The following is a 23,699-nucleotide window of genomic DNA, read 5'->3' on the forward strand; positions in this document are numbered from 1 at the left end:
TTGAAAAACATTGCCATCTGTTGGACATAAAAGCAACACATGCTATACTACATATTGTACAATTTTCTGCGTTTCAATTGAAATATTTCGTTAGTTTTTAAAATTTTGCCTTTGTTTTTTAGTTTGTCTTTCTTCCTTTTTTAATGTTTTGCAATCTAAAATCTCCGAAAGTTCTTCACCGATTGCTTTGAAATTTTGACAAAGTTGCATTCGAATACGCACGTGTTTTTATGTAACTATATTATATATGGGGACAAAAGTGTGTCTTAGCATAGAAGAAATAGGGTATATAAAAGCCCAGAGGCCTCCTCCAAGCCACTTATGCAAACAGGAGAGAAGGCAGAGGCAGTGGATTGGCCTACTGGTTGGTGATGTCACAATGACTTCTCTCCTATTTGCATAAGTGGCTTGGAGGAGGCCTCTGGGCTTTTATATACCCTATTTCTTCGATTCTAAGACACACTTTTGTCCTCATCTATAATATAGTTACATAAAAACACGTGCGTATTCGAATGCAACGTTGTGTCAAAATTTCAAAGCAATCGGTGAAGAACTTTCGGAGATTATAGATTAGGAACAAATGAACATTTACATTTTTATTTATATAGATTTATCTCTGTTGAATTTAATTGCTTCCCCACCAAGTTTATTTTGAAATGCTGTTTTTCAGTCTTTGCAATTCACCCGTTTGTGTCATCCAGAAATGTGTTAAAATACTCTCTGCCACTTCATAAGTGAAATTACAGAATAGTGCTGGAACCAAAACTGATTCCTGTAGAAACCTGTTTTTTCTTCTTCCTTTGACTACTTTTTCGTTGCTGCTTCTCAATCAAACTTGTACTTCCCTTGAGGGAAACGCCTTCTAATTCACAGTGCTGCAATATATACTTATGAGAATATGTACAGCTTGAAAGAGCATGGCAAGTCAAGTTACACATCTTATTTCAAACAATACAACATAAAGCATAAATTAAATACATCATTTAATTTTAATGATTCATTTGTTGTACAGCATCAGAACTATTATTGTCTGCCTCTACTCCTTTTATTCAGTTCCACTCAGGAGGAGGAGCGTCATCTGGGCCATCTAAAAACACAAATAAACTGTCAGGAGGGGAAATGCACAACCCATCCACATTTACACAGAAAAAACAAAACTCCTGTAGTGTTTGCATGGCTATGCAAAATGAAGTCAAATTTGTATTCCATACATTAGGTTTGAATTGCATCAGCAAGCCTCTCCTACTGCACGACTGGAATTAATTTGACAGTCAACATACAAACCAGTGTAGGTGAATGCTGATTTACAGAGGCAGCTACTTTTGGTTTTGTGTATTCTGCCATGGATTCCACCACAGGCAAGTATTGCAGCTCATGTTCTACCAGAAAAAAGATACAACTCACGTACTGCCCTCAGCTGTTCTTAATAGACTATAGGATGTTAGAAGCAAAGACTTGAGGAGCACAAAACCCACCATCACCACCCCAGTTATGGAGAAATGTCACACACGGACAGTGTTCATGTCACTGAACCATAGCATAGTCCATGGATTATCTAGACTTAAAACTCCACTGCCTCAGGACTGCAATTCTGAAACCATCTATTAAAAGATTAGCAAAACATGGGGAAGGCTGGGGGGAAGAGTATTCAATCTATTATGTGTTTTAGGATGAAATCTTTGCTTTATTTTGATGTTAAACTATTTTTAAGTTTACTGTGTAATCTGTACAGCACCATGTACATTGATGGTGCTATATAAATAAATAATAATAATAATAATAATTAAGGTGGTGCATCTGGGACAGCCTTCCCCAACCTGGTGCCCTCCAGATGTTTCAGACCAGAACTCCCAGCATAGCTGACCATTGGCTATGCTGGGTGGGGCTGATGGGAGTTGAAGTTCGAAACATCTGGAGGGCACGGGCTTGGGAAGGCTGATCTAGGAGAAGCATTCATACGTACAGCAACACTATCAAGAAAAGAAAAGCAACACTATCAACAGGTTCATTAAATTTGGGCTCCAGTGCCAATATTTGTACTAGAGAATTTGGGCAACATCCCAACGGTGTCATTCTACAAACTCAAAGAGCGCTAGCAGAGCTCCGCTGAATCTTTACGTTGTGGAAACAGTTACACAACTCGTTGCACAACAGGCTGCACAAGCATAGCGTTACATCCCCTTGTGTAACCACGCTTGCACAAACACAACTTTAGTTCGATTTTTATCCTGTACATAGTTCAGAACCTAGTTTCTGCTGGCTCAACATCATTTGCACTAACAAAATGGCTCAGTTGGACACTGCCTGCTGGTTCCGACATTTTGACAACAGATGGTGGGTATTCAAAGGGAAGCAACATTGCAAGAGAGTATGACTATTCCTTTGGTACTTTTGTAATATTTACAGCTATTTTCTACAATAGGTCGCGTAAATCCCATAAACTGAACCGCAAAGGCTCTCCCCTATCTCTTCAATGGGAACGCCTGGCCCACGACTGTTGCCATATGGGGCAGTGCAGAGCTGTGAGGATCAGACGGAGGAAATCTTGGTGAGCAGATATAGTTCTGGACCTCCACATTACCCATTCCTGGTTTTTCCTGACAGCCATAAAAACTGAAGTGTAAAAAACGGGCCCCCCAAAAAATTCTTTTAGAAATAAGTTTAAAATTCTAATTTTAAAGTTTAAAGTTAAACAACTAAGGGCACAATCCTATGCATGTTTAGACAGAAAAATGTTCTGCGACTCTCAGCCTGCCCCCAGCAAGCTGGCTTGGGCATGCCAGGGGTTGTAGGACATTTTTCTGTCTAAGCCTGCATAGGATTGCACCCTAATTCACTTTCTACCCTTTTCTATTACATTTTATAGCAGCTATTTACCGAGGAGCAAGCTGGAATCTCTGTCCCCTTAGGGGTCGGTGTCTTGACCTATATCTGGGACCTGAGGGGAAAAAGATACGATTGCTTAATGTTTAGAGAACAGGAAGAAACACCTTCCTTAAAGCATTTCAGAAAATAATTAAATTAAATGAAGGATAAAAAAAAATATTCCCCAGGGTGACATAGCTTTCCCTGGGTGACAATGCAGGGGTGGAGGGAGAAGAATAGGAAGTCCCATTCCACAAGCAATATTTTTCCACTTGCAGAACGAGAGTTTTTGATCCAACCCACTGAATTTAGAATAACTGGGAGAAGAGTCAGAATAAAAAGCTGAAATGTACACCTTAAGGGATGTAAATAAATGGAAATATGAATTGTCTACCAATAAGAGCCCTGCAGGCACCTGAGAACCACTTTAAATTCAAGCCTGCTGGGCCTCCCAGCCTGTATTTAGCCAACTGTGTGAAGCAGCCCCTGCCTGCCACTGCACACTAACGTAATTTTCCATTCAAAAGTGCATTCACTTAAAATAACCACAGCGCGTCCACAGGAAGCAGAGAGAGAGAGAGAGAGAGCTATGGAAGCAGCTGGTCGTGTTCTCCTGCTGAGTGCGAAATTAAACATTAGACAATCATAAATTGGAAGTAATAAAGTTTTCAACTGTTACGTTTCAGGGCCGGCCCAACCATATGGCAGAATGAAGTCCCTACTTGAGAGGAGTATTTGTTTGTGTCTGTTGGACCTGAGGAAGAATGCATCCCTCCCTCCCATAGTGCCTGCCTCCTAAGACGGGAGTGGTACGGTTTAAAGGATCAAGTCCCATCTCCTTTATTAACTGTTGCAGAGGATTCCAGCCAAGAGGGGAAACTCCTGATACTCTGAGGGAATTCAAGCTGCACTACTTCCTTCCTTTCTGGGCATTGAATGCTGCGAGAAAGGGTTGTGTTTCATTTGAATTCTCATCTAGTTGCTCGTGTCCATCACTTCTTCCTATGAGGGGACAAGGATGGGAAGGGATGAACAAAGCGGACCAGCCACATGCAGGTCTCCAGAAAGGGCAGAAGCGGCTCAGCCTCCTTTCTTCTCAGGCTACCAGAGCTGATACACGAGGGCAGCTTGTGCAGGCCTCTTCACCTACGTTGTGAGACAGCTTGGCCAAGTTCTGTACTCTGTGCTGTTACAGTCTTTCTAAATTACCCCCAAACTGGCCACGCACAGAGACAGAAGACTTGGTTTGAGAAGCAGTTGTTTAAAATGGCAAATGAAAGTTTTCTTGTTGCAGTGGATAAATTAACAGGTGCTCTCAGCTCGATGCTGACAAGAGGGCTAATATAGGGCTGCCAAACTGCGCTGGTGAGATGGAGGGAAATTACAGACAATTAAGTGTGATATTTTAATTGTCACACTCAAACCCTGAATAAAACTCAGGCTGGAAAGAGGAAAGGCCTTTGCTGCAATTGTAAGCTCGCTTTCAAATATGTCCAAGAATAATTACAAAGGGAACTTGCACAAAAGCCGAATCATGGTTTACGGAACAGGAGGATGAATCAGAATCTGAAACTAGAGATGGTCCAGAATGCAGCGGCCAGACTTGGCTGGGGCTGGTTATAGGGAGCACGCCGCTCCCTTGTTACAACAACAGCTTCACTGGGGAGTGGTCTGTATCCGGCAGAACTCAAAGTGCTCTCATGACCTATAAAGCCCTATATGGCTTGAGACCAGGCAACCTGAAAAAAACACCTTCGCCTATATGAGCCTGCCTGATTCTTAGGGTCTTCTGAAGAGACCCTCCTTTTGAGGCCGCAGCATTCAGAGATGTGTTTGGTGGTGACCCGAGTGAGGGCCTTTCCAGTGGCAGCTCCCAGGCTGTGGAACTTCCTTCCAAGAGACTTAGACCCTTTCTACACCTCCCAGCCTTCTGGGAGGGAGGCTCTCACAAGATCCTGATCACAAGATTCTCCCCCAGGGTGCACACGTGACGCATGATGTGCTGGGAGGAAAGAACCACGTCACAGCTGCCATCCCACCCACCCCGTAAGTGGAGCTGGTTGCGCAAGAGTGAGGCCCTGCTCCAGCGAAAAAGTGAGTGGTTTAAAACAACAACACAAAACTGCCCCCCCAACCCCACCCCACCCGCCACCCTAGGGGTGGTGAAATGACTGCCACTCCCTCCTCTGATGGGCACAGAGCCGTGCTGCATGACTCCGTGCCTATCTCTGGTGCCATGCTCACTTGCAAGTAAGTGTGGCACCAGGCGGGATGGGTGCCCACACCTCCCGCAGTCTTGGGACGATCCTGAGGCCGTGGGAAGAATTGGGTTTCTTTATCCCTGGTAAAACCAATGGGCATCCCCCCACTGCCCCTGGGAGTTCCTGTGCGTCATTTGGACGCACAGGGACTCAGCCATGACCAGCCCGGACTCTCAGATTGGTGTAGACACAGCCTTAGTTTCCTACCTCTCTGTTGTTTTTCTGCTGGTGGACAAAAACTGCTTAATTTAAAAAGGCCTTTAGCTTTTAAGCAGGTCTCTTGGATTCTGTTTTCATTACTATTTTCCTTTCTGTAATGGTTATGTTTTTATTGTATTTTAATGTATTATTTTAATTAATTTTAATTGTTTTTGAATGCTGCCTTGAGTGCCATTTTTTGGTAGAAACGCAGAGTATAAATAGGCAATTGGTGGGCCACCAGTGAAATTCCTTCAAAACCAATACATAAATCTTCTGCTGAAGCAGTAAAAATGTGCATAGAGAAATTTAGAATAGAAGGATGTATTCTATTTTGCTGTGATTACCTATTTCTGCCATTATTAGAAAATGTCATTGGGCTGGATCCAGACTGAGTCATAGTTAGGGCAGACAGAACCATTGTAAACAATGGGACTTACATTAGTCATACCTCCCATTGATTTCAATGGGTCTACTGGGGAGACCCCCACAAACTGGGCAGAGGGACTCTCTGAGAGCAGAACTCTTCCTCTCGTAGAAGGCAGGTCCTGATTCAACCCATTATCAGCAAAAATTAGTTGCTCCACTTTCCTTAGCACAAAGCCGCCATTCCCTTAAGTAATTCATGCTTTGTGTTAAAAACAACAACGCCCCAAAACAACAGTGAAAAAAGAATTTTGCAAGTAAAGTAATTTCGAGATTGTAGCCAATTGCTCATCTAAAAAACATGTTCTTTCTACCTGGAGGCTGGGATTCAGATGAATAACCAGGTGGCTGAGAGCTTCTCCCAAGGCATTCCCTGTTCTGATGATGGTAAGGATAAGGACGTGGCTGAATTCTGCTTGGGTTCTGAAAGCAAGAACCTCCGCATCTTCCTCGTCCCTCTGGAAAAAAGCAAACCATTTATTTCACTTGGCTCTGATAGCGCACTAACCAAAAGCATTCCAAATCTTCTCATTCTGCAATTTTAAAACAATCAAAACTATTTATAGAGAAATTCGTTTGAAGTTTCACCTGACAAAACTGTTGCTGTTCTAGGAACATGGGAAGCTGTTCACTGAGTCAGACCATTGGTCCATCTAGCCCAGTATTGTCGACCCTAACTGGCAGCAGCAATCTGGGATTAGAAGCAGACGTTTTTCCCAGCCCTTCCTGGAGATGCTGGGGATCGAACCTGGGACCTTTGGCATGCAAAGCAGGTGTTCTACTACCAAAACTGGAAAAATATGGAGGCATACAACTACTTACACTTTTTAAAGTGTAGAAGCAATGAACATGGTGTTTATTGTGGGCATGCTTTGAATAGCTTCACATTTGATGAGTTTCCCACACAAACAGCATTTACATGTAAAAAATCATGCACACCTTATATGTATATGATCCCAAATGAAGGATACAAACACGTCTATTTTGCCTCATGAATTGCTAATCAAGGCTTCCCATGTACACCCCAGACACTTGCAAGTTATGACATAGAATACTATTTACATACGAAATGCATCAACAACAATGTGGCCCTTAGCACCAGTTTATTTTTTGTACGAACACAGTTTACGTAGCTGCAACAGGTTCTTTTAAAATCTGAACTGTGAAATTGGCAAGCTTTTATTACAAATAGTTGTTTTTAACCCAGCAACATCTCTGTTGCACTCACTTGTTTTGGTAAAGTATCGGGGGCCATTTTATTCCTGCTGAGGGGTGCCAAATATTGTCATTGCAATGGATTTACAGAAGCACTCACATGACACTTACCTGTCCCAAAGCTGTTCAGTCGCTGTCTGCTCTGGATTTTTCTACCTTTTGCAGAGCATGCTTTGCAAATAAGGGACATGAGATTCTGAAACCTTGTAAGCCAAGATTCCTGTAGAGAGCAAAACAATGGTAATTGTGCCAAATTCTCTCTTTTTGAGACAAGCTGCACTGAAATGCCTAACAGGTTCAGCTGAGACATCACACCAAAGTATGATGCACAGTAACCATAGTTTAGAACTCAGTCCATGGTTTCAGCTTCCAAATACACAGACAAACCAAAGTTTAGACTAGAGCTGCTCAACACTCCCATTTTTCATAGTGCACAAGGGGAGGAGCAATGGAATTTTTGGTCACAGTACTTGGCCATGGCTTCACAAACTATGGCCTCTTCACCAGTAACCATGGTTAGCTGAAACTGGAAGCAAAAGCTTCTGATCTCCGTACGGTTGTGCCAGAGGTAGAGGGGGAACAGGGAGTGCATGAGTGTGAGGTTTGTGTATGTGACACTGAATTATAGTTTAGCGTTATGTGCAAATGCAGCCATATTGTCCTCTGGCATCTTAAAGGCTAATTTATCATAGCTTCAGCTTTTGTAATTGAGATCTTATTTCAGATACAACTAAGAACATAAGAAGTCATACGGGATCAGACCGAAGGCCTATCTACATCCAATACTCTGTTCCCATGGTAGCCAGCCAGTTGCCAAAGGAAGTAGGTTCAACATTGAAATTCATCTTGACACCAGCTTCCCAGAGATTTTATTCAGATCCTACTTTATGGACTATATATGCTTTTTCTAACATAGTTCATCAATGGGATATCTGTGGATCCATGGCTGCATGTCACATCTAGTATAGTACTGTTTACTTCCAGTTAGGCCAGCTGGCTAACAGAGATATGGGGAGACATGAGTGACATGGCTCCCAACAGTGGCATGAATCCAGAGTTAATCATGCTTAAAACAGACCCACTGAAACCACTGGGAAAAGTTAGTCACAACTGTCTTAAGTGCCACTGATTTCAATGGGTCTACTCTAAGCATAATTAAATCTGGAGCCAACACTGTATCTCCAGATTAACCAAGCAGTATACATTTCATTAGAGAAAGGCAAAAGAGCTTGAAACAAGTCACTAGTTTTTGATGAAAAATAGTTTTCATCAAAATAAAACTTCCACTACAACAAATAAAAGCCTTTAATGCAAGATGTGATAATGAAAGTCCCTGTACATCCTTCTACTAGTAGTTTGAACATAAATCAGCAAGCAATGATTTTAACTTAAGAAATTATTGAATTCTTTTGGTAATGCTTCTTTATATTATCAAGCAGACAACCATATCTACACTTCCATTTATTACTGCTGCAGCAATGGAAACCAATAATTTGACACGGTAGTGCGTTTTTTGCTGCAGTAAAATGAAGAGACAGGAAAATGTAAGAGACTGCACAGGTTAAGTATGACCAAATAAGATTTTGGGCAGCACCCAATGGGCCTGCTGTGCTTATGCAATTGATGTAGTGCTAGCGTAAGCAACCTCTATTGCAAAGGTAAGCTGGTGCAACGGCCCCCTTGGATATTATGTATAGGGTTTTGTTTGTTTAAAAAAATAGTTTTTAGTTTAAAGAAAAGAGGGTTGGCGTTCCCAAAATACAAAAGGTTCCCCCTATCCCCACCCCCAAACAAACATATGTACTTACATTGCCTTCCAAAAGCTCATGTAAAGGGCATCCTCTGTGGGCCTGCTCATATTTCTCGTGAAAAAGTTTCCCGTCGAATATACGCCACGGCATTAAATCGTCCATTCTAAAGGGGAAGCCACAGGCACTGTTGGCCATAACCAGCACACCCAGGCCCCGGATGAACAGAGAACCAAGCTGTACAGCTCTTGCATCCACCTGGGCCAGCTGTTAGAATTTTTTAAAAAGAAGAAGTGCAATGTGATCATCTGGCTGGAAGGAATGTAGTCATCTGTGTTGCTGGCTTCCTCTACCATGCAAGAATCCTGTAGCTACCACTGCTGCCGTATATAGCAGAGCTGGAGAATCTTAGGCCCACAACCCAAATCTGGCCTGCCTGGGCTTCCAATCTGGCCATGCCCCCTTCTCCTACCCCTACCTCTTACTGACTGACCATTTGGTGTTTTCCCTGCTTTTGTGCAGACCTCCACCCCACCCCCATTCTAAAAGGTTGAACTCTTAAGGTTAAGTTACTGCCAGTAAGAGCTTTAAATTGCAACATGCTGGATTTTTTTTGTAATCTTGCCCTTGCTGCTTTGGCCTTGCTCCCTTGATCTTTGGCCCCGCCCACCAGGGCTGGTGCCAGACTATTACGCACCTTAGGCAAGGCGAGCTATTTGCACCCCCCAAAAAATAATTGCCAACTTCGATCAGCTGTTCAAGAAGAGTTTCTGAATTATTATATTTTCCTTGTATAATGTTTTTTCTTAAAACAGCTAATTTGTATAAAACTGTGACCCTTAAAGGGCAGTACTGCACCCCTCTGAGGTCTGCGCCCTAGGTGGCTGCCTAATGGCAGCACAGGCCCTGCTACCCACCACTGGAATTGTGGGCCCTGAGAGCTTCTCCAAAACTGAATCCGGCCCTCAGGCTGAAAGGTTCAACACCCCTGCTATACAGAAAAAGGCAGAGGAGAAATGCATCTAATTCCTACGGAGAAAAGGAAAAGTACAGTTTGAATGTATCACACAGAATTACAAAGCCACTAGACAACGACAACAACGTGAAATTTTTGGAGGGTAAACTGGCAGCAGGACACAAAATGTTCCTTTAAAAAATTGCACTTCCGAAAACAAAGTTAAAGATGGATAACTGAACAGGAACTTTAATTACAAAATTTCACAATAGCATATAATAATGAATCATAAACCTGTAACAGGCCTGATTTTCTAAAACCAATAACAATCTAAGCCAAACGTGTGTTGGAAGGCAGGGACTTTTCAACTTACTGAACTATTGGGTGGAATAATGCCTGCGCATTTTCCTTTATGTCTCCACAAATAAAAAGCTATAAAGACTTATTTTAAAAAGCACGGGGGGTGGGGGGGACACGAGCTGAAAATGCAGGGAAGGAAAACAAATCTTGGAATATCACGGGGTCCTCACAGCTGCCCCCTCCCCCCAGGGCTATGGACCTGCTGCTAGTTTACCCTCCCGGCCGTACCAAACACGTGCAACATTGAGAACATGTCCAGTGTGGGGCTACCTGAATGGCAAAGAGGCTGTGCCAGCTGCAGCCACCTCCCAGGAGCACCGATAAGAAATCAAAGAACTGGGGCGGTGGGGAGGGGGTGCGGTGGTGATGGCGAAGCAGGAGGGGTGCTACTACCTATCCGCAAGCTGCTTTTGCCTGAACGCCTTCCAGCAATGCCAAGCCGTGGCCAAACCCTCTGCCCATGGCAGGATGAGAGCTAGGAGATGGTCCCACCTGGCAGCTCTTGCTGTGAGGTGTGTGCATTTTGTCTTTGATGGATGACTTGATTACTAATGACAGACAGGTCCATTAATTTTAGGGACCACACCAGCAGTGCAGATATCACTCAAGTGTTGCTTCTGGTCTTTCTTTTAATTTGTTTGTTTGTTTGGTACAGCCAAGACAACCCAGTTGCTTTTGTTGAAGGAACTTTATTCATTTTTTTTCCTACTCAAGGACTTAAAACTCAACTTGCCATGTCATACCATCTGTGATTCAGAGAAGCGCACCATCATTTACCTCCCCCCCGCCCACCCTGCACCACACAAAACAGCTCTTTTTTCTTTGTGTACATGCATGTTCAGAGGCTGATGGGATCATAGAAGCCTAGTTTGAAATGTATACAATTACATTTTAACTTGCTGCTGGGCAAAAATAGCAGTCTCTGCTTCTTCTATACCTTTTGTGACTTTGCAGCCAGAGGAATTTGGAAGCACGAGACAAGCAGTTCTGGCCTCATACCCCTGCTTCGCTAGGAAATTAACTAGGTGGCTTTGGGTCAGTTGTTGCCTCTCAACCTACGGATTCCTTCACACCAGCGTTTTATCGCACTCTTGTCATGCCTGGTTTGCGGGTTTACAGCACGGCACTAGGATGACGTTGTGTGATGGAGCTCTTAGTCTATCTTGTACGATTGTCATGAAGAAGAAATTTATTTATGCTATTATGCCACCCTGAGCACCTTGGAGCAAGAGCAAGATACACATGGGATTGTCATAGACAGAGTGGGCTGGATTTAGTAAGAGTATTTCTCATCAATGGACAGTATGTTTAGGCAAAAATATGGTGGTAGCTGGCAGTTTTAAATTCCCTGAGGGGCACTGTTCATCTGCTTTGAGCAGCTTGGTTACTTAAGACCTAGGGTGCTGTTGGATCCTGGAATGGATCCTGGTTATGTTTTCCATTGATTTGTTAATTGCTGAGGAACTGGAGGAACAGAAGACTCAGCAGAAACTTAAAGGTCAACTCTACACCTGGACATTGAGTGTCATAATTGAATAATTGTCTAACTGATTGTCTTCAATTAAGGGTTGCAAGGAGTTACATCATTGTACAGGTTGTCTATAAAAGTAAATGTATTTTCAAGTTCCTGTTTAACTTCCATGTCCCTCATGTGAGCTGTATTGACTGACCGTTTGTAAGTATTTGTATCTGTACTGCCATAACTAAATTATATATTTATTTGCCAGTAAAAAGGTTTGTTTTAACCTACATAAATCTCTGTCTTAATTCACGTCTTTGCTGACTTGGCTGAGAACCGCTGTAATCTCTGCTAGTCTCTGTAGGGCCCAGACAGAGACTTAACACAAAAGGTTATATGCCAGAAACCCAGTCTGTGCAATAACTAAACAGCTTCTAAAGCCATAACTCAACAGGTGCTTCTAGACAGAGGGCTCCTAGCTCTACCTGTCAAAGACACTGTCCTCTTTAGGGTGAAATCCTATCCATGTTTAGGCAGAAAAAGTCCCACAACTCCCAGCATAGGATTGTGCTATTGATGGAAATTTTATTTAAAGGAAAAGACTGACAATGTGCTGGGGAAACATGGGAGGGTTACAAATGGAAGATATTCCATTTGGAAACTTGTCACAAAAAAAAAAATGTTTGAGGCACGGAGATTCCAGGACAAATGCCTTCTTTGAAAGTGGACATAAATAACGGCGGAGGGGGTGGTATTTGTAGATAAATGGTGAAGGACCAATAATGTTTAAAATGAACTACTTTCTTCCTAGTGTATCTTTATTAGAGATACAAGCCAGCAAGAGGGAAAGGCACTGAGTGTCGTGCAAAAACAGGGAAGAAAACATTCTCAGAATGTCTAAAAATATTTTATTAATCCCAACGCGTTTCAGAATTGCTCTTCCTTCATCGGGAGCTTCCACCTGTATTTCTATATGTATGATTTAACAAGTCTTTCTAATACTTCCTCTCTTTGAAGCCAAACTTTACGAAAGATGCCACCAGTTGCCCTGGTCATTGGAAAATTGCAGCATGTAGATGCAACTTTAGTCAAAATTCAACCTCAGCAAGGTGGAAAATTCAGTTGGCCCCAATCAACTTCTGTTGGCATTAATTAGAGTCTGTGGAGCGATGATAGTTCTACCCACCTTTTTGGCTACCTGGAATGTAAAATGTCATTTATTTTGAAAACACTCTAGATATGTATTCTTGAAAAAAGAAAAAAGATAAAGGCTAAAGCTTAAGCTAAGTCCTTCCTGCTTAGTCAAGGTAGGAGCAAAGGCAATGTGGTTGAAAAGAAGGAAGAACATACCAACTACAGCATCTGTTTGAAGAACAAAACTAGAATAACCAGTTCTTAAATGTCCCTAATGCTTCATGGTAAATATTTAACAGTAAACAAATCAGCAGTTTGGGGTTTATATGCTCTGAAAGGTTTATTTGCTGTGCTTCACAGGCAGATTTGTGTAAAGTGATACTTTGGTTGAACAAAACTCATATTTACTGTAAGCCAAGGCTCTGGAGTGAGCCTAAACAAAGATCGCAATATCACTTTACATTTCTGTGTCCTACTGAAAAGAACCTGAACATCAAAACAGAGCAAGAAACTCACTACAAATAGAGCCCATGTTTATTAATCAAACCCAAACCAGTTAAATTCACTTCCAAAGTTCAAAGGGATTCATTTGGAGGAACACCCACAGAACAGTTTCCTGCACTCCTGTTTTGACACGGTGTAGTGAGTAGAAGGGAATGTGAGATCTGTACCTGGAAAAGATGTTTTCCCCCACCCCATTTCCCTTGGGAAAAGGAGGAAGCCAACTATTCAGGTGACATCACCAGCCATGTGGGCTAGTTTATTACCAGTATGGGCTGAAAGCCACCTTTCCATGTGCACTCTGAGGATCAGACATTGTCATCCTGGTTGATGACTTATGTCAAGGAATAGCTATGGAGAGTTCTTCTAGACCTCTGAGTGGATTTCGATACCCTCAACTATGGTATCCTTCTGGATTGCTTACCGAAGCTGGATTTAGGAGGCATGACTGAAAGAGTGGTCTCAGAAAGGGGTGCTGAGGGACGTCTCTTCCACTTCATGGCCATTAGTCTATAGCTGACACTTGGCAGAGGCTGGGTGAGGGCACATGTTGCTCCTCTCTGCTTTGGGTCTATGATTTACTTATTTATTTTAAATACTTTATTTAAAATTGTTATTTTTTTACTGTGTAAGCTGACCAGAGAATATTTACTTTGAAGAGTGGCACAGAAACTTTTAAAATAAACAAAGAGCTTTTCTAAAGATGAGCTGTTAATCTGCTATATCTAACTTTCAGTTTCATCACAGAATTGAGGTCTGAGTACTACAAAAAGGCATTTCCTTTCCTGCTTTTCTTTTACACAACCTCTAATTGGCACTCTGATATACTGGAATAGTGCAATTATACAAACGGAAAAAACGTGTGTGTGGGGGGGTTAGCTTTCACAAATATTACCACATTTTCCCTGCTCTTAAAAAAAAAAAACTCACCAAAAGTGCTGTTTAAAAACAGAAGTGAAACAGGAGGGTCATGATGTTGTCTAAAGAACCTCTAAACAACTGCGAGTAGGAAATGATGAGTGCGCAATAAATGTCTCATGTAGAAAAGCTCAAAGGAGTCAGAAGTTGCTACCCATACACTTGATTCTTCTCAGTGTCACTGCTAGCCTTTCCCCTGAAGCCGAGGCAGATGTGAAAACTTGCATTCCTGTTCTTGCGCAACTAAGGGCCAGCAGCAGACAGGTGCAGAGGGGAGCAAGACCAGATGACACAGGCAGGTGCGTGCACACTGCATGCCTTACTTGTTGCAGGCTCCCGGCCACCACGTGCCACACCCCAGTCTTGGCAACAGCTGTCACTTCAGAGCCTAGGTCACCTCTTAAAACAGCTACAAGTTAACCAGGTAAACACGGTCCCTTCTCTCTTCCCGCAATCTTTTTCAGATTAGCCTGAAGAAAGAAGCCTTTTCAGACTCTCTGTTACCAAGCCCTGATCACATCAGAGGGTAAGATCATATTTAACAGGGAATGCTAGCTACTCTGAGTCGCTAGTTTTCTCCATCAGTGTTTTATATTGTAGCTCGCTGAAGTTCCCACTCCCCATAATTTCTCGATAGAATTTGACAAAAGGAAAATCTGAAACAGACAGGCTCCTATCATTTTAAACACTGTTTTGCAGGGCCATTCTAAGCATGTTTACTTAGAGTAAGTAAGAGCGTCATCAGAAGAGTGTTTTATTGCATGCTCATTACTCCCACCTTACGGATGCTCGCGGGTCCTTTTGACCTCCCATGTGTCTCCTGCTCCTTCTTGCCTTCTTTCCATCACAAAATAGACCCCTTTAAATCCGTTTTTTTAGGGAAACAGAACAGCCACTGAATGGGCCACTTGGTCATTGTTTACTTCCTCTTTCTTCCCGTGTGAAGAAAGAGGAAGTATAATAGGACAGAAGGAAATGCAATTTTCCCCCATCTGATGATGCTCTAAGTCTCACTGAGCTCAAAGGGGTTTATTCCCTGGTAAATGCGCTCAGGATTGCAGCTTTATTGCTGTAATCCTATACACCTAGGTGTAAGCCCAACTGAGCTCAATGGGGCTTACTTCTGTGTAGTAGATGTGCCTAGGGTTGCACTGTAAAATGCCTACTGCTTCGCATCTCACTTGCATTCCCAATAGTACTGACTGCTGTCATCTTCATTCAAAAACATCACTTGTATAGGAGAAGAAAGAAAATACAGGCTAGGATCCAAAAGAGACGCTTTCAGTGTGTTCAAGTTTTTATAAATGCCCAGTTCTTATTTATTTGTTTATTTGAAACAGCAACTCTTGTGTAATAACAGAAACTGCTTTTGAAACTCTTCTGTTTTAAAAGTAGTTTGCTGTGCAGCACACGGGGTGAGGGGAGGCATGATGGAAAGAGTACTGCTGCTTGAAAGATGCGGCGTTATCAGTACCAGAGGCCGGATGCCTATGTACACCAGTTGCTGGGGAACATGGGCAGGAGGGTGCTGTGGCACTCATATCCTGCTTGTGGGTTTCCTTGACTGACAGCTGGTTGGCCACTGTGTGAACAGAATGCTGGACGATGGAGCCTTGGTCTGATCCAGCAGGGCTCTTCCTATGTTCTTATGACATTAGAAGACCAAAAGCCCATCTAGTCAAGCATCCTGTGTCCTAGAATAGCCAATCAGATGCCTCTGAGAAGCCCACGAGCAGGACATAAGTGAGAGCGATAGCCCTTTCCTATTGCAGTTCCCCAGCAGCATGCTGCCTCTGACCACGAAGGTGACATGTAGCTGCCATGATTAGTAGCCACGGATAGCTTTATCCTCCACAAACGTGTCTAATTCCCTTTAAAAGCCATCCAAGTTGGTGGCCCTCACTACACCTCGTGAAAGAGAATTCCACAGTTTAATGATACATTACATGAAAAAGGACTTCTTTTTGTCTTCCCTGAATCTCCCACCATTCAGTTTCATTAGATGACAATGGATTCCAATGCTTTCCATTAGCCATTTTGTGGTTAAGCAGCATGGTTTAGTGTGTTGTCTGAAAGGGGCCTCTGACTAATAGTATTATGAGAGACTGAGAAAACCTTCTCCCTCCCCACTTGTTCGACTGTTCTTTAAAACATGGACATAGGGCCAAAACAAACATTGCTTTAAATTGGTGTCTAGCAACTATGTATTATGTTCAATTTTATTCTAGAGTAGGCATCGGAGGGGGTGCGATGCAGATCTTAAAAGCCCCCGCCCTTCAACTAGGCCTGGATCTGTGGGGGCCTGTGCCTACTCTAGATTTAAAATGACGATAGAGAAAAGATGTCGCTGTTAGATACAGAACTGGCTTGGATATCACTGTGGCAAATCGTGGGTTAACCTATGATTTGTTGTTAGGTTAACTCTGGTTTGTTTAACTCATAAACAATGCAGAGTGTCCAGATTTGGATATCACAATAACAACTTATGAACAGGGTGTTCGTAGGTTGTTTATGCAAAGTGGAAGTGGCTCATATGCAGCACGCATTCTGGTAAATTGCAGGTTAATTAATTATCCCATGATTTGCCACTATGACGTATGAACTGGCCCACAGATTCAAAGTAAACACTGTTTTGGCCCATAGTATTTAAAATACTGCTACTGTTGTTTGCAATGGAAAGCAAATATGAGAGATGCACATCAGTAACAGAAATTAGGGAGAAAGCATTAACAGATCAAACTGATATTCCAAGGTGGTAGAGTGAAATCCAAAGACAGTCTGGCACATCTCTCCTAATAAAACCAATGAGGAATTGTGTAGTGAAATGCTTAAGTTCCATCAATTTTCATGGGATTTAAGACTATCCACCATTCTGCTCTGCAAAATAAAATTAAAAAACTAAAAAACCTGCGGACTAACCCACATTCCCTTTGTAGGCAGTGATCATTTTAGGAGATATATTTATAGCTGTTTGCCGCTTGACTTTTCCTGCACACATTTAGACTTCTGGAAAAGGCACAATCAACAAGAAAAGCAGCATATTTATTTTCTCATGCTGAGAATTTTCCAGCAGCCATTTTGATTCAGTGGCTTCTTGGAATTGTTCAAGAATGCTGCAGTGACTGACCAATGGCGATAGATGTCAGTTCACTAAATCATTTGATTTCCGGTATGCACAGACTTATTTCTCCCCTTTTCTTTCATGTTCTAGCTTGCTACAAGGGAAAAGCAGAGTAGAAAAGCTGGGGGGGCGGGGAATGCTGTACATGGTGATACTTATCTGTTATTTTATTCTGTTATTCATTTTTAGATGGGATTTAATGAGCTATCTGCTACATAAATATTCACTTCTGTATAAAATATGTTATGTAATAAAAATACACAATATTTGAGGCAGTACTGCATGCACTGAAAACAGAAGCATTTTAGTGTCAAACTACACATTCTGTTAATCACATAGGTGTAGCTGTGCCTGATATTTTTCGTTATGCCAGTGCAAATGCATGCAGCTCCAATTCAGATTGGGTCCAGCACACTCAGGGAGGGAAGAATTAGGCCTCCCCACCCCAACTTTGCCCTGAAATTCCACCCTACCCCACCGGGCAGAATTTCCAGGGGGAAATGGGGGAAAGGTTTAATCCTTCCCTCCCCGAGTTCACATTCACAATAGTAAGCACCAAACAACAAAGAAGGAAAATGCTTCACAACATCCTGACCTATGTGGGAGGCAGCCTCAAACACATACAGACTGGAGGAATAGTCAGTCAGATAAAGGTGGCTTCAGAGCGGTTCATAAATCTATATAAAAAGTAGTCATAAACATGCCTATAAAATATGTCAACATTTCACATTCACGCTCTATTTGCTTTATGTCTTTTACACTGTGAGGCAATAAAGTCAGGGACTTAAAAGATTCTGAAATGTAAAAACCTGTGCTGTGTGTCACATACATGGCTTCCCCCACCCACCCCCGCCACAAAGAGAAACATTTCCTTTTAGTTAGGAGGCACACTGATTTAATTACAGTGTTTATTTTCCATTTTGCATTATGCACATGTAATGCTAATTCTGCACGGCACTAAAATTCTTTGATGAAATCGGCAGACGTAAATGTCAAACCCAAACACACACACACACACACACACACGAAAGGTTGTTTTTTAGCCGCGGGACTGCTGAGGGGAAACAAGGCAGGTACTGACAGGACACAGAAGGCCAGGCGAGCATGCTTGGAATTCCAGTGTAAATACCCCAGCGAACAATTGGAGATGGCACAGACACACGACTTGCAAGTGGCTCATTCACCTTGTTATCAAGCAAGTGAGCATTTCAAACAGTGCTAGTGTCAGTTCAAAGTGACCCAACATTCCACAAGGAGAGGCTGCTGGGTAAAAAAAACGCCCAGTCCTGCCCGCTCCTAAAACTTCCTTCCCCTTTAAGAAACTTATGCCTGAAGCTGATAAACATGCAGACATTAAAAACACACACGCGCACACCTGTATATCACAAAACAGGATCACAAGCTTGGGATACATTGTAAATAAACATGGCATAGTCCACTGCACCACAGTGAGTGGGGGCGGGGAGGTATTCTATTTTGGTCTAATGGAAATGATACAATGAATTTACATTATCATTATTAATATTTACACCTTAATACATATTTTGCCCAAATAATTAATTGCTTATATTTACACACTCAGAGCGGTATGGTTCTGAACCGCAGAAGTAGCCTGTCAATTCTGTAGCTTCCTACAGGAGTTGAGTTAATACTACAAAAATACTACTCAAAATACTACAAAACTACTGTGTCTCCCCTAACTATTGCTCATGACTCCTCACGTCGTAGCAATCTTTTGAAAACTAAGGAGATACAGAATTTGTGGCTGAATTAGTAATGAGAGCTTTTAATCCTGACATAAGAGTGTCTTTTCTTCCCTCCACTGGATACTAGGCGGAGTCTGCATGTTACAACAAGACATGTCATCGTCCCCCCCAACCCTGGGTTGTTGTAAATGAAGCAGGAGCGAGCATGCTGGTTTTCACTGCCCAACTGAGTCCCACTGCAGCCGGGAGGAGCTAAACAACCCAGAGATGCCCTGTTTCTGGGTTGTTGATCATAATGTGCAAACTGGGTATTCTGGTTTATTGGGGGAGAGACAACCCAGAGCTGTAACACATGGTTAAACTATAGGGCAAGGCTTCAACTCAGAAGATCACTGGACCATCTTAAGAGGGTGGTGAAGACCTAAGCAAGTAATGCCTGCATCACAAGGAAAATGAAGGTATCTGGGCTTTCCATGGTACCCCTGATCTGGTTGTAAGAGGAAGATGGACAAGCAGGCAGTGACAAAATGATGGAAAAGAGGAGTCTGAATTAGATCCCAGCTTAGCAAACAAAGTGCAATCACATCTGGGTGGCAGTCGCAGTTAATAGAAAAGTGAGGGCTCCAAAGTGGCAGGTCACTTGAGTCTTTGGAGGAGGGGGCTGACAAACTGAAGCAAGAAACCCTTGTTTATGCAACTGAAGCATACAACTAAATCAGGGTAATCAAGTGACATCCTGACCCTCATATCTAATCTCCTGAATTTGAATAACTTTGAGAGAAAAGGTCAAAGAGAAAGCCAAAGGTTGTTCGTCTCAGGGTTGCCACCCGCACAACATTAGTAGCGGAGTCATGTCTGTACCTGCAAGTCTGCAAGCTGAACAGCTGACTTCCCCTCAAGGCACAGCGCCTGAGCCATAAATGCATTCAAGTCTTCCAAAGAAAGGCTATCCACCTGAGAGAGAGAGAGAGAGAGAGAGAGAGGAGGGAGGGAGAAAGAGAGGATTTTTTAAAATACCGGAAACTTAGCTCAGAGCTATGAGCTCAGAGTTCATACTTTTCTCCATTATCTAAATTCCTTCTTGCAGGAATGTCAGTCTTGCTCCAGTCTTATTCATGCATATTTGTTGAAAACCTAATTATGCAAACAAACAAAGAAACAAAGGCTTTCACAACACTCATTCCATGGCCCTATGTTGCCTTCGCCACCAGCCACATAAAGCTCAGTTTAATGTTTTATCTTATGTGAACTGCCCAGAGAGCTTTGGCTATGGGGCGGTATACAAATGCAATAAAATAAAATAAATAAAATAAAATAATGTTCCATCTCTCACTTTTCCTTGAGAACTTTATAATGAGCTGCACACTCTCAAATATTAGCAGGTGACCTCAGTGCGCATTGCTCTTCATAAATTATGTCCCCCTTTCCTTCCTAGGTTTACATTTGGGAAAGCACAAGTGGTTGGATCCAGATTTATGTTGGGTCAACTGCACTGATGGGAGCGGACCTCCCTGCCCCTTCCTTCCCACAGCAATCCCTTCAGCCACCTGAAAATGCAACCAGAGAGTCAGGAGACCCTGATGAATGGGGTGAGCTGCAGGGTGGTGGGAGGGGACTCCCCCAAAATTGGGCGGAGTGACCTATCACAAGTAGAGGCTTTCCTCTCACAAAAGGCATATCTTGGATCCACCCGATGGATTGCACTTACTTTGGAAGATATTATTTGGATGCAATCCACAAACGACTGCCATTTCTTTGCCGATTACGAAGCATACCAATAATAAAGGTGCAGTCAGAAAGAGATCAGTATGGAGCAACATATAATACAACCAAGTTCCATTTGAACACACAGTTGTCTAATCTATGTGGGGACATACTGTATGGGATTTAGGCATTTCTTAATTTGACTTCAAGCTTTGTAGTGGTTTCTAGCTATAGTAGACAGATGGCATGCTTACATTAGGTGCAATTAGGTGCAATCCATCAAATGCTAGTTCTGCTTGGCTGTACTACTACTACATAAAGGATTGCTTCTTTGCTCTTTGTTATTCAGCATTTCTGAAGTTTGTGGGGGGAGGTTTTTAAAAACATTTTTTAAAAAAACTTCCTTAATGTTTTGACTAAATTAATAGAAACATGGATAGAAAGCTGATGGAACTAAAGCAAGCTGATCTGATTGTTACGTACAAAGCCAGGATACAAAGACTCATGTGACAGCAATTTCCTTTCCTTGGCTCTCTTGCTGCAGGCTATGGGAATTTATGCAGATGGGAAACTGCTTTGGCTGGTGTCTGTGTCTAAAAATAACTGCTGAAGAGAGCATAAGAGCATAAGAAGAGTGCTGCTGGATCCGACCAAAGGCTTAGCTAGTCCAGGTTTATGTGGCCAACCAGCTGCCTCTGGGAAGGACATGAGTGCAACAGCACCCTCCCACTCATGTTCCTCAGCAACCTGCATTGGGAAGCATACTGCCACCAATACTGCAGGTAATATATAGCCATCATGACTATGAGACATTGATAGTCTTATCCTCCATGAAAAGCAGCCAGGACTTGCATGCAAGGCTCAACCCTGAAGGATATGAAGAATGAGCATGTGCAGAATAAATTGCCTCTTGACATTGATTACTGACAACCCTCACACATCCGTGAGAGGGCGTCCAGATAATAAGGGGCAGTTTCCAATGAGACCTGAGCTCTGGCATCTCTTTTCCTAGAAATTGAGCAGCATAGATCAGTGTCCACTTGAGGTAAACATTATTTCTAGAAGTGCGAGTTCCGGTTACCAAAACAGAACTGTAGCAGTTTGATAAGAAACATTTTCCCATTTCAAAAATGTGTGTGGACCAAAACCCCATGAATCAGATCTTTTGGTTGTACCAATAGGCAGGGCTTCTCCTGTCTTGTCTTCCTTAGACCAAAATATGAAATAATCTTCAACTAAACACTGGCTGGAATGTGACATACAAATAGAGTCTTTACAGGAAGACTTACAAAAATGGAGAAAGGAACTCAAAGTGGAACAGAAACCACACAATGTTCACAGATTCCTACAAAACATGTGTGTGTGTGTGTGTTCGATGATACAGGTTTAGTCATACTTAGAAATCAAGACTAATTTAAGTCGCATCCAATTCAACGGGTCTACTCTAACTATCACTAAATCTGGATTCAATCCCAGGTGCTTTTCCAATGCAAGAGCATCTGAACAGACAGATAATCAAGTCTAAGTGTCTTCTAATCAACCCAGCAATGCATCAGATAAATACCAAATAACCTGCAGAACAAACAAGGCCTATATTTTCCAAATATGTTTACTAGCAGTTAACTTCCTTCTTGAGATGGAGGAAAGGCAATCCCTTGGAATCATTATATTGCTGTCCCTCTGACATGTTTCCCACACCAAAATTCCAACCATGACCCTTGTTTTATTCTGGATAAACATCCATGGCCACAGCCAATAAAATCTCTTGGGTTGGATCCCAAACCATGGTTCCACCAGTAGAAAGATGCTGCTTGTAGTACCCCAACCTTCTGAAGGAGTTTTGGAGGGAGTAGGGGAGAACGGGGGAGGCGAGGACAGGGAAGTGTCATTCTGCAAGTGGTGTCCTTCCACTGGTGGGATGACATTTCTGGATCCAACCCTTTGCCCATATTCCTGTCTGCCAACTCTTCATTTATGGTGGAGGGAATGGTAGGAGCATCCTTAATGAAATCCAAGAAAGCCCTATTCTCCCCCAACCCCTCTTTTCCCAACGGTCCCTGGTTATTCGAGCACTGTTGTCTGCTCCAAGGGAGTGGTGTGGGTGGAGCAGTGGTAGAAATAGGGGTACGGGGACATGAGCCATAAAAAAAGAAGAGAACATCAGGGGAAAACAGAATTCCATCAATATAATCCAAATGCACACAGCATCCCACAGATATAAGAGCTCTCTGCAAATGGGGATTGAGCCATACATTCACTATAGGGAAGATTCCATGCATAAGTGCATCAATTTGAAGCTGCTGACATTAAAAAGTATGAGGTGTCCATTGCTTCTACAGCACCCCAGATATGCAATGGGCACTCCCAAGTGTTCCCTGGGGCCATCAGATCGTGGTTTACTGATTAGAAAACACAATCCAGAAAACAGTGTCTTAAACCCAAATGCACAATAAAGATTTTTAGATAGCAGCCTCTCTTACACTGCACAGCAAACTGCTTTGGAAACCAAGGGAGCTTCACCAAAAGCATCCCTTTGGATTAGATAAGAAGCATGGCTCTTCTTATGTTATGGCTCTTCTTCCCATAAGACAAGAGCACCACCCTCACGGACACATTTGCTACATTCTTTGTTAAGGAACTGTCATCTCTTTATGTGGCAGGGATGTGTTAATCACCAAAACTCAAGCTCAGTGAGGTTCTCCGAATTCCAGCTCAAAGCTTGTTTGGACGTGTGCCCATATCAGATTGCAAGGTTTATGTAAGATTTGTGTGGATATTTTAAAATGTTTGCATTTCACCCCATTGATTAAAGTGTGCTTGTGCGCATTTCTCAAAAGTATGCCCTCCCTGATGTGCATTTTTCAAATGTAGGCATTTTTTAATGATATTTTGTTGTTGTTGCACAAATGCATCACAAGCTTGGAAATGCACTCTGGGTCTGCGTTTTGTTTTGGGAGCTGCGAACCAGCTAAATTGTGCTCAGAAACAGGAACAAATTTCTCATTTATCCCTGCTGTGCTTTTCTGCAGAAGAAGTGGCGGAGAAAAAGCAGGAGGAAAACGAGACGGGTAACCTCATAATACCTTCTGACTGGCAGTGCTAGGACTCATCCATCTAAGGCTGCAATC

The 23,699-nt window shown here is 42.5% G+C and overlaps 1 protein-coding gene across 5 annotated transcripts in view; it reads right to left on the reverse strand.

Moving 5' to 3' along the window:
• Nucleotides 1–608: 608 nt before the first annotated feature.
• FAM120B (family with sequence similarity 120 member B) overlaps nucleotides 609–23,699 on the reverse strand; it is a 40,324-nt gene continuing 17,233 nt past the window's right edge. For 4 of the 5 annotated variants that reach the window (XM_063124415.1, XM_063124416.1, XM_063124418.1 and 1 more), the window contains 6 exons: nucleotides 19,729–19,821; nucleotides 8,774–8,980; nucleotides 7,077–7,185; nucleotides 6,065–6,208; nucleotides 2,878–2,938; nucleotides 609–1,087 (listed from right to left, as the gene is read on the reverse strand). In XM_063124415.1, the coding sequence (XP_062980485.1) occupies nucleotides 1,075–1,087; nucleotides 2,878–2,938; nucleotides 6,065–6,208; nucleotides 7,077–7,185; nucleotides 8,774–8,980; nucleotides 19,729–19,821 (627 nt within the window). In that variant the 3' untranslated portion in view covers nucleotides 609–1,074. The remainder of the gene's footprint in view (nucleotides 1,088–2,877; nucleotides 2,939–6,064; nucleotides 6,209–7,076; nucleotides 7,186–8,773; nucleotides 8,981–19,728; nucleotides 19,822–23,699) is intronic. The other variant, XM_063124417.1, reaches the window with a different exon arrangement.

The sequence above is a fragment of the Elgaria multicarinata genome, chromosome 4, assembly GCF_023053635.1.
Source record: "Elgaria multicarinata webbii isolate HBS135686 ecotype San Diego chromosome 4, rElgMul1.1.pri, whole genome shotgun sequence".
Taxonomy (NCBI): domain Eukaryota; kingdom Metazoa; phylum Chordata; class Lepidosauria; order Squamata; family Anguidae; genus Elgaria; species Elgaria multicarinata.